The sequence below is a fragment of the Anguilla rostrata genome, chromosome 8, assembly GCF_018555375.3.
Source record: "Anguilla rostrata isolate EN2019 chromosome 8, ASM1855537v3, whole genome shotgun sequence".
NCBI lineage: Eukaryota > Metazoa > Chordata > Actinopteri > Anguilliformes > Anguillidae > Anguilla > Anguilla rostrata.
Window position 1 is genome coordinate 23915035 of NC_057940.1, and position 11482 is coordinate 23926516.

The 11482-nt window shown below is 43.0% G+C and overlaps 1 protein-coding gene across 1 annotated transcript; it reads left to right on the forward strand.

The window, feature by feature from the left end:
* Positions 1 to 7424: 7424 nt before the first annotated feature.
* Positions 7425 to 11482, forward strand: fabp3 (fatty acid binding protein 3, muscle and heart). Its single transcript, XM_064347159.1, has 4 exons — positions 7425 to 7620; positions 10543 to 10715; positions 10927 to 11028; positions 11263 to 11482. Exons 1-4 carry the CDS (start codon positions 7551 to 7553, stop codon positions 11314 to 11316), a joined length of 399 nt encoding a protein of 132 aa, XP_064203229.1. The 5' UTR covers positions 7425 to 7550; the 3' UTR covers positions 11317 to 11482.

Here is an 11482-nt window from a genome sequence, read left to right on the forward strand (position 1 = left end):
CTTTGACCAGGACTCTATTCCAGACATGTTCAGCCACCAATCAAAATGGCATAATTCCAAACAGTTTACAGTCTGACAATTCTTGATTGCCCTAGTACTGAACCATTTACAGTAAGTAGGTCTTTTCAGATCTCTGCTCTACATAACCATAGATGCCAGTAGTTATGTGATAATTGAATGTTTGAGTATGTTTTACCATGGAGGTCTTGTAGTACCTATGGCTGGGCAGTGCATGTGTCCAGACTATGCTGAGGATAGTCTGACTCTGTTTACTCTGACATAACTAGCATCACAGTGAGCCAAACCAATACCCAACTTAAGTACTGACATTAACCTTGCTCTGACCCATCAGCACTCATTTGCAGCTTTTGCTGAGGGTTAGGAGCTCCATCTGAAATTTTGGACATGAAATGATCTCTATGAACAATTTTTTGCCAGATCCTTGATCAGTGGTGGTAAAGGGGTGTTGAAGTGGGATGAAAAAGCTGGTTTTCTGATATGAAAAAGATATGAGGTAAATATAAATTTTTCCGATAATAAAATGTCTTGTTCTGTTGTGAATAAAACGTATTTTTTGAACTTTGTGCCAACAAATATGAGCTTTGGAAGCTTTACTAAAATATGTGAGCACATCCTTCTGATTACCTGATGTTATTTCATTCTGGGGACACAAGAGGTCCTTGAGCCTGATGTAAGAATCAGCGGTGGGAAGATACTACTTTTGCAGTATCATATTGTGTCCACTAGAGTGCATCTGCCTGTTGCCTCCATTACTCCCCATTCAAAGCATTTGCAGTCCTGCAATAAATATAAATTCAGCTGGATATCATTAAAAAGGAATCTCAATTACTATTCATTCCAAGGATGGTGTTGAATTGCCTCGCGAGTAGTTATAGATAATAAGGTGTACATATAAACCTGGCAGATGTCCAAATTGTAATTTAATAGTACCCGATTAATGTGCAATTTATTTAAATATACGTCATATATCTTACCGTGGATATCAAGTCAAACACAACCGGAACATAACTGATCTTGACAATCCATTCACTGACATTGAGTATGTAAACCTCTTGATCGACTTGTACAATTACAATAGATTATTTGACAGGTGACGTCTTGTTTTTGCCACTCATACCCATTATATAATGGAGTTTATTCTGTAGCTTTACATTACATTACATTACAGGCATTTAGCAGACGCTCTTATCCAGAGCGACGTACAACAAGCGCATTAGTTCACGGTGCAAAAGAAACACACTAGAGTGAAGTAAGGATCGTAGTGCCAGAAGTGACCACATCGATCAGGACTCCAACCCTGTAGAGTAACCTGTTCAGCAAACAACAATCCTACCAAGTACAAACTAGCACTGGAATCACATTTGCCTAATCAGACAAAAACAACAACAACAATCCTGCCAAATAAACTAACGTAATCGTATTATCCTAACTAGGTACATTGAGCTAAACTATAGGCTAGGGAGGGGTGGGGAGAGGTGCAGCCTGAAGAGATGAATCTTCAGTCTGCGTTTGAAGGTGGTAAGATTCTCTGCTGTTCTGACCGCCACGGGGAGGTCATTCCACCAGCGAGGGGCCAGGGCCGACAGCAGACGGGAGCGGGAAGTACAAAGCTTTAGCTTATTCATTGCTATTAATTTATGGTTCTGAATTTTGCATACTAAATCCATGCTCTTTTCCCACATTCCTTTTTTTTCATGAGCCAGCTCTGGGTCATCTGTGCTAAAATCCATGAGTAGGATGTGACTGCTTCAAGAGCTCTGAAATGGCATTGTACGGCATCTATGCAATTAGACTCAACAGAGCCAGCAGGATGTGGCAACCCAGGTTTCCTGGGTATACTGCTTAACCACACCTACTAACTGCTCCCAACTCAAAGCAAACAGGGGAGTCAGCAATGACATGCAATCAATCAATAACTCTGTGCATAGCCAGAAGCTTTGACCCTCTCACATATCACGTACACACATGCACATACTGTATACAGTGTGTCCATGTGAGATACAGTACACACAGATATTCACTGAAACACACACACAGATGTTGTTAATATAAAACATAGCAGTATAACTTTAAATACTACAGCTCAAGTAAGGTTGATGCATGCAATCGAAAGACAACATTTATGTGTTTGTCAGTAATTTCATCTAGCAACGTAAATGTTCAAATGCAACTGAAATAGTTAATGCTGTCATAGTACAGTAAACATACAGTAAGAGCAAATGTAATCAGTGTGAACATGCAGTATGTGTACATCAACAGAAAACCTTACTGCATGTCCTCAAATGTAGTATGCATTTAGAACAGACATGCAAAGCTTTGTAACTGTTCTAGTTCAAGAGGGTCTCTAGCCTTTTAACTTGATTTCATATGGAATGGTGATTTGCATTGGAACTCTATTGGGGTGCCCCTCTCCAGACCTTACCATGGCAATGTGAAGTCTGAATAACGGCTGCAAGTTTGAATATGTGATGTCTCACAAGAATGAAAATAAAAGTTTCCTATATGACATTTGAGCTTATTATTGAATTGAATATATAAACATGTCAAACTTAATGTTTTTCAGGAGAGGTCACAGACTTGCAAAGACTTGCACTGAAGGTGAATTATCGCACTGCTGCATGCTTCATCTGAATGTAAATGGGTGGATCTGACTTCAGGCAATACAAATATGGTTGATTACAATATGCGTCAATGCAAATGTTTGTCTTTCCAAGTATGTGTGTGGAAACATTTGGAGAATTTCCATGCAATTGCAATTCCCTTTTCATACATGAATTGCGTAACAGCACTGATTATGCCTTTCATATGCTTCTATCATTCTATGCAATGTTTGTTGTATTCAAATATGCATAAATAATATACCAGGGTGAAATGCTCTAACCCCCTTCTCCCCTCCTCTTGATATTGGATCTTCAAATTGGCAGGCTGGTGATTACAGGAAAACAGCAAGGGGAAGTGACCTCATAAAGAAGAAGTCACATTGGGCGTAGCCTCCAAACTCTGCCCCTGCCTCCAGGGTTCTAACTGTCTCCTCAGGGTGAGGTCAAAAAGCTAATTTAGAAATCGACTCAGACAATGCAGTGGCAATGTAATTTGAGTGTGGTGCACTCACCTGCCTCTTACATTTAACTGTAGTCATGTGACAAGAAGCCATCTGTCTTTCATACTCAACCTTTTTATTAATATTAAAGACAGATGGGCTGTATTGTGTTCAAGCTGTGTTTATGTAGTGTGGTGCGGCATGGTTCTGTTGCAGTTCTTTTGTTGATTTTGTTGTTGTTGTAGTTTTTTACTTTTAGCAATGAACCAAACATTTCCAATGTGAATGAAACACTATTGGACAAGAAACTTGATTAAATTGATGTGCGCCTAGTTTTGACATGCACACGAAACTGCATATCAACCAACTGCATAGGCTATATAAGGCCACAGAAATAGGCATATACAAAAAAAGATGCCACAAAAAAGTGTCAAGAACAGCCTGCAGCAGATCTGAAGAGATAACATAGCCACTGTCTTATGATTTGCTATGGTGTGACTCATGAGACACGTGACATTGCGTCAGGCTTCAGACCTGTAAAACAGCTCATATGACCTATAATAAGAGCCTGCTTGTTGAATGCAAGTGTATCATGATCATTTAAATTTAAGTAAAACTATAGTAAGCGGAACCGGTTTTTTTAACTGAAAAATGCAAAACATCTGACGGAAGTTACAATAGCACACACAAAAACCATGACTGAAGTTAATCACAAAACATTTGACCCGTCATGCAGTTTGACAAGTATGAAAACTTCAAATGGCCCTCCAACGCTCTCAATCACTTTGTGGAATGTGTCCATGCTGTTGCATTGTCATTTGGGAGCTAATTAATGCATCGACCCGTTTCTGATCCTCCCTCTCACCACCTGCTGGTTAAATCTCAAGGGCTAAAGAGGAATCTGCCTACTGAAAATGCATTGCAGCTGCTGGCATAGTTCTAGATGCCAAAGCCAGCCGTGTGCAATAAACCACCCACCCTGAGCTGAAGACGGTGTCTGCCACTTCCTGTCCACAGGGCTACGGACGGTGCACAGCTGCCTGTGCGGCCCGTCTTTAGACTGCAATGGCCTGCCTTCAAAAAAATGGCCAACCATAATCAATTTGAAGATGAGAGTCTGTGATGGTGGGGTTTATTGCAAGAGATTTCTCTTATTTTAATTCTGTATTTTGCTGAGAATACAATGGTGTAATTGTGAGAAATACACACTTTCCTTAGCATGCAGTAGCATGGACATCAATTCAGTGTCAAAGGGAGTAAATATTTACACAGTATGCAAGTATGTTTATACATACAGTATGTATGTATGTATGTATGTATGTACAGTACGTATGCATGTAAAAACCTATACATACATATTTCAAGCTCAATTTTTTTCTACAGATCTCTCAGCTGCACACAGTGTTGGGGAGTAGTGAACTATATGTAATTAAACTAGTAGTTTAACTACATTTTGCAGTAGCTTGCTGGTAGTTTAACTACATTCATATTTGCATCGTGATTCAAGTAGGTAAATAACCTTTTTTGCCATTTTTTGTGTAAGTACCTTTAGTTAACCAAACTAGATTTCTCCCCAGGGTAGCTTTGCTGTAGTTCATCTTCTTCCAGTGTGGAGTAATTGGTAGCTTGCAAAGCTATGCTTTCAAAGTATCTTCCCCAACACTGGCTGCACATCTGTTAAACTCCTGCTAACTGTAAACTGGCTTTTCTTATTTAATTTAATTTTTTGAAATGACTACAAAAATGCTGCACTTTCAATTCAAAGGAGGTGTGTGCCGTAGAAAAACATTTCGCAACATCTCGAGAAACACAACCCTTTCCTGTGAGCTCACCCTGCCCAAACAGGTCACCAGTTTACACCAGTTTAAGAAAAGCAAAAACACACCAATACCTTTGCTTATTGTTTATAAAATGACATTAATATAGAATTGGTGACATTGAAGTAAAAGTCTGCTCATTTTATAATGGATTTAAATATGATGACATTACATATGATGGCAAATGTGTAAGCATGTTTTAATGAAATTTTAAAGAGAAAGCTTTGACCTGAAAAAATACATAATAAAAACAATTTTATTGACACAAAATAAATCACCATCAATTAAAAACCTTATATGTTGCATGTTTAAACTAAAAAACATAAGATCAACCTGATCATTAGAGCATTTTCTTGATTCATCCATTATATATAAATATAAATCAGCTTCACACAATATGTATCATGTTATTTATTATGTTGCTATTTATGTTTTTAAAGATTTGACTTATCACTCTCTCCCTCTCTCTTTAATTATTTTTTCTTTTTCACAATTTCTCTTCTTCTCTCTTCATTTCTCTCCCTTCTTTTCCCGTCTCTCTGACCACCTGTGTACATCCAACACACATGTACAGCACATATCTATTTAGTCACACACGTAGTGCTTCTGTGTGTATATGTGAGTGTGTGTGAGTGAGAGAGAGCATGTTTGAGAGAAAGTGGATACACAAGTGTGTGCTTGCATATGATGGAGTGCCTATTGCATAACATATATTACTCCAGCACTGCACATGTCCTCAGGAGCTGAAACGAAGTTAGTATGCCTTTGCCTGGAAAAAAAAACCTTCAAATAACTGATCATCAGTCATCATCAGTGTCACCCTGCAAAGCCCCCTCACCCCCTAAATGTTAGGTGCTGCTGTGAGACCCTAAATGTTAGGTGCTGCTGTGAGACCCTAAATGTTAGGTGCTGTGTGAGACCCTAAATGTTAGGTGCTGCTGTGAGACCCTAAATGTTAGGTGCTGTGTGAGACCCTAAATGTTAGGTGCTGCTGTGAGACCCTAAATGTTAGGTGCTGCTGTGAGACCCTAAATGTTAGTCTGTGTGAGACCCCTAAATGTTAGGTGCTGCTGTGAGACCCTAAATGTTAGGTGCTGCTGTGAGACCCTAAATGTTAGGTGCTGTGTGAGACCCTAAATGTTTGGTGCTGTGTGAGAGCCTAAATGTTTGGTGCTGTGTGAGACCCTAAATGTTTGGTGCTGCTATGAGGGTTTTGGACAGAGGACGTGTGACAGTGGCATAGTCGGACCTTCTACCCATACAAATCTTCCTCAGCCTCATTCAGTCATTTTCTCCCATGCTGCTTTTCGTTTAACTATTTTCTTCCTTTGCTTAACTATCGCTATTTTGATAATTGTTACTAATTGGATGCATTTCTCCTTCAGATTTTCCCATTATGAAGGTAAAAGGGTCATGCCAAAATCATTTGGACTGTTTACTTTACCAGCTAGTTTAATACCACAACTGCATCCTACCCCCATTAGATTATTTTGCCTTGTTACCTTTCTGTTACCATCCATTCTACCTCTACGCCAGGTCAGCTCCTCTGTTCCTCCTAAGATTTCTTCCCATGAGGGAGGTTTTCTCCCCACCATTTTAGTTGTCCTTCCCGCTGGGGACTTTTTTATTTATTTATTTATTTTTTTTTACCTCACTTGCTTACTATTTGGGGGTTCAGGCCTGGTTTTTGCCCAAATGAGGGTTTCTTTGTAAAGCAACTTTGTGGCAGTTCACTGTAAAAAGCGTTATATAAATAAAATTGATTTGAAAGTGGATGAATGGAAGCTGGCCACTGCATATGTGCATTGAGGTTAAGATTGAACAGGCAACAGCTGCTGGAAAGTCACAGTAAATACCCCCATGCTCCGCCCTCCACTGCACCATGGGGAGGGGCACACAGCCAAACAAGAGGACACCCATGACGTCCCTATTGACCTCTTTGCTCTAATCAATTCACCACAGAATCTCCCACTCTCTCTCTCTCTCTCTCTCTTCCTCCCTCCCCCATACTTTTCTTGAGTTTCCTTACCTCAGTTCTTTCTTTTCAGTCTCTAAGCCCGCATGTCCCTCACCACCCCCTCCCTTAAGTGTCCTTTCTCCCTCATCTCTCTTCAAGCTGTCTCCTCCACTCCATTTTGTTTCTGCCTCAGCCTCTCTCACCTCCCCTCTCAGTTTCTGATCTCCTATTTTTTTAACTTCATTCCCATGATGCACATTTGCTTTAACAAACACATAGATGTATAGGAGAATATGAACAGTTACCATAAAAGGAACAAAAGGAGATCAAAATTAAAGAGTGCTTCCTTCTCTTTCTTTTTTACTTCTCTTATTGTCTCTCTTCCCCTTTATCTCTGCGTTTCTTTCTTTGTTCCTTCTCACTCATTCTACTCATTGATCTATTTCTCTCTTGCACTTAGTGTTTTCTCTCTCTCCTCTATTTCTCTCCCTCACTTGCTCCTTTCCTCCCTCCCTCCTCCCCCCTCTCTTAGACACCACTCTCTTGGTCTCGGGCAGATGACATCACAAACAGCCGGTATAAATCGTCCAGTAGAATCAAAGGATCAGTGTGCTGCTGACTTAGTTCGTTGGTCTCTCTCCCTCTCAGCCTCCCTCTCTCTCTCTCGCTCTCAGGCTTTCATTCCATCACACAGCTCCAACGCCCTGCGCTAATCATGGATCATTTCCTCGGAACATGGCTACTGAAGACGAGCGAGAACTTTGATGAATACATGAAGGAGCTCGGTAAGTGAGAGAGGATGTGCGTGTACATGCGTGTGTGTGCATGTGCTTGTGTGCGAGTGTGTGTGCATTAGCATTTGTGTGTGTGCATGTGTGCAGGAACATTCACCGGGGAGTAAGAGGTGCGTGTAAAAGGGTGTGTGTGTGAAACAGAGAGGGAGAGGTGCTTTTGTGTATGTGTGTATGTGTATGAGTAAGACGTGGCATGTGTGAACATGCTTGCGTTTAAGATACGTTAGAAAGGGAGCATGTGCGTGTACGTGTGTGTGCTTGTGTGAGAGAGGGAAAGAGAGAGAAAGAGAAAGAGAGAGGGAGAGAGAGAAAGAGAGAGAGGGAGAGAGAAATAGAGAAAGAGAGACAGAGAGAGAGAGAGGGAGAATACAAGGTGCATGGACATCCACGTGTGCTGCACTCAGACAGGCTGTGCCGTGGGGAGGAGCTGGATGGGCGGGGGGTGAGGGGGGGTGGGGGTAGGGGGAGGGTGCTGGAGGAGGGAGCTGGCTGCTCTTAAAGACTGTCAGCAGAACTGGTTGGAGAGACCTTTCCATCAATCATTTGATTGGGTCCTGTTCTGCAAGTTTAAACTGAAGTTTTCTGAAAAGCTAACCAGCACTGTGATTGATGTGATTGGCTAGCCGTGGCATGATCTCAGAAGTGATTGCATCAAGACATCTATACCATCAGTCACCTGCTTCCCCTTATACACTCACTAACTAGACTCACTAACACACCAGTATCCACACACATATGTGCATACACGCACATTCACACACAGATGCATGCAAACATACCTGTGCACTCATTCCCACATTAAAACACACTCACACACAGTCACACTTCCATGTTGATATCCACACACCGAAACACTCGTGTACACTCATATGTGCACACTAACACACACTCATATACGCACGTGCACACTCACTCACCTCATATTTCAGTGTGTATTTGTTTAATTGATTCATTATCTATACTGTGGGTTAACCTTGAAAGATAAGCAGTTGGTCAGTTTCATCATGGTCAGAGAAAGAAAAGGTTACTTTCTCACTCACCTCGGTTTGGGTAGAGGCTGTGGGCTGATTTTACAAGCGGGGGGGGGCTACAGGAAAGGCACTTCACAGGAATCTGTATTTGAGTGGAAAGAGAGGGAGGGGCAGGAGAGCACTGGAGGGGCTGTAAGGCAGGTATGCGGAACCTCTGTTGTCCTCTCTGACCCAAAGTGCGCCCCCTCCCCCTTTTGTCCGTCTGTGCTTTGGGTTCAGACCCTTAAACATGAGGCCAGGTTATGTACACAGTGCAGGTCATTAAGTTCAGCACACTGCACAGTTGGCGGGCCACTATTGCATCATTTCGGCACTGTCTGTGGTCAGCTGACCCACTTTTAAGAGCTGGGAAGCACACAGACCTGAGTGGGTCTGGAGGACATCGGCCTGTGCCACACCCCTCCCGCACCTCCCCCTAACGCCTCTCGCTCAACGAGTAGCCGGTGAAAGCTTAAGGAGGCACTGAGGAGGCGAGCACAGGTTTGTTACCTGGCGAGGCCACAGATCAGACAGACCGGCATGGCAGGGATCGATGTGAACAGCGGCTGACGAGGCCAAGCTGCTCCCTGACTGTTTACTCTGTGGATCGTGTGCTGTGTGCGAGGCGCTCAAAGCTGGCAGGGTCACAGCGACCTTCCTGCTCCCTCTCACCCACTGAGCTGTTTGTGCGTGTGCGTGTGCGCGCCGTGCGAGCATGTGAGTGTGTTTGTGCGTGTGTACGCTGTGTGAGCATGTGAGTGTGTGTGTGTGTGTGTACGCTGTGAGCATATGAGTGTGTTTGTGTGTGTGTACGCCATGCGAGCATGTGAGTGTGTTTGTGTGTGTGTGCGCCGTGCGAGCATGTGAGTGTGTTTGTGTGTGTGTACGCTGTGTGAGCATGTGTGTGTGTGTGTGTGTGTGTGTTTGGCTACTGCAGTAATAATTTCCAGCTCATTTACCTGACTTCTTGAGTGTCACTTAAACATGTGACAAATGTCACCTGATAAAATTTAACCACAAGCAGGGGCTGAATACTCAGTGAATATCTGATGGCTCAGGTGACACTGCCTGACTGTTTCTTTTCCAGGATCCAGGGGGAGGCAGGGGGACATTTGCTTTAGGCCTTCTCTCCGTTGGCTAAAGCAATCACAGTGCCTGTACATGTGTGGGGTTTCCTGTCACACTGAGCTGATTCATTTCTGCCCAGACCAGCTTTACCCAAGTGACTGTCACCTAAAGCTAAAAAAATTGATTCTGGGTTCAGGTTATAGAAAGACAGAGAGAAGTCAAGGAGTGGCCAAGGTCTTGTGGACCCCTGTGTATGCTGGTTTTCCAACCACAATTGCAATTCCAGAATTCAAACAAGCTGTTAAATTTTATAAATCGCAAATATTGCACAATAAGCACAATATTTTTCATGGCATGCAAAGTTATTTCTGGCATAATGTGGGTTAAGGGGTAAATTAGTCCTCCAAACATGAAAAGCATCTAATTTATAAAAATTAACGGCTCCTTAAAATTCTGGGATTGGAATTGTGGTTGGAACAAAAGCGAGAGTTTGGGAACTACTGCTCTAAGGATAAGCACACATTCAGTCCCATTCCCCAAATACTATCAGACTATGATACATTTTTTCCGAAAAGCTGTATATCAGCATGGAATGTATGGTATGATGGGCATCTGAACACTGCCAGTTTGATTTAATACACAATTCAAATGTGTATCTGGCTGAGAATAGCCTAACCCACAACGAGCCTGACATGAGCGACTATATTGGTTTTACTAGTGACAACTTGAGAAATGATTTGCGCGTGTCCTTTGTTTGTGGGAATGGTTACGTTGTAACGCAGCAAAGGCACGCGATGCGATAATGAAGGGTCACATGTGTGCTGTGCATCTCCAGGGGTGGGCTTCGCCACGCGGAAGATAGGGAACACAACTAAGCCCACCCTCATCATCGCTGCGGACGGTGACAAGATCCAGGTCAAGACCCAGAGCTTGTTAAAGAGCACCGAGATCAACTTCAAACTGGGCGAGGAGTTTGATGAGACCACAGCCGATGACCGCAAGGTCAAGGTGAGTGCCTGAGGGCTACTGCCCCTACAGTCACACTGCATCTACATTACATCTCAATGGGCTTACAAACGAGGACACGCTTGTAGATCAGCTACACAGACACCGCCAGGGTAATGACATGCATCTAGACACTGACCCCATAACTGAAACCTCGCCATGGAGACCAAACCCCGCCCTGACCTTTGACCTCTGTGCATCCTCATGTCTGCAGTCTGTGGTGACGTTGGATGACGGAAAGCTTGTGCACGTGCAGAAGTGGGATTCTAAGGAGACATCCCTGGTGAGGACAGTCGATGGAAACAAACTCACACTGGTCAGTACTGTGCGTCCGCACACGTGTATGAATGAGCTAGCGTGTACATAAGGAGATATGAATTATGCATGTGTGTGCGTATGTTACAGACATGCATACGTGTGTATATCTGTGTGAGAGCACACACAAGTTACTGTGCACACGTGTAATTTCACGTGTGAATATTAAAATGTGTATATCAGCTAGAGCTGTACTAACCGGCCTCTCTCTCTCTCTCTCTCTCACCATCTCCAGACTCTGACTTTTGGTAACACTGTGAGCACACGCCACTATGAGAAGGCTGAATGAAAGATCCTGGAGCCCTAACCCTCCCCTGCCCCTCAGCCATCAGAGGACAAGGTCCCGTCCTTGGGTCCAACACTCTGCTATGGGTGTCCTCTTCCCTCCCCACCCCAAACTCTTTTTACTGCCACCTTCTGTCTGAACACTGAATAAATACTAAATACAAACTCTC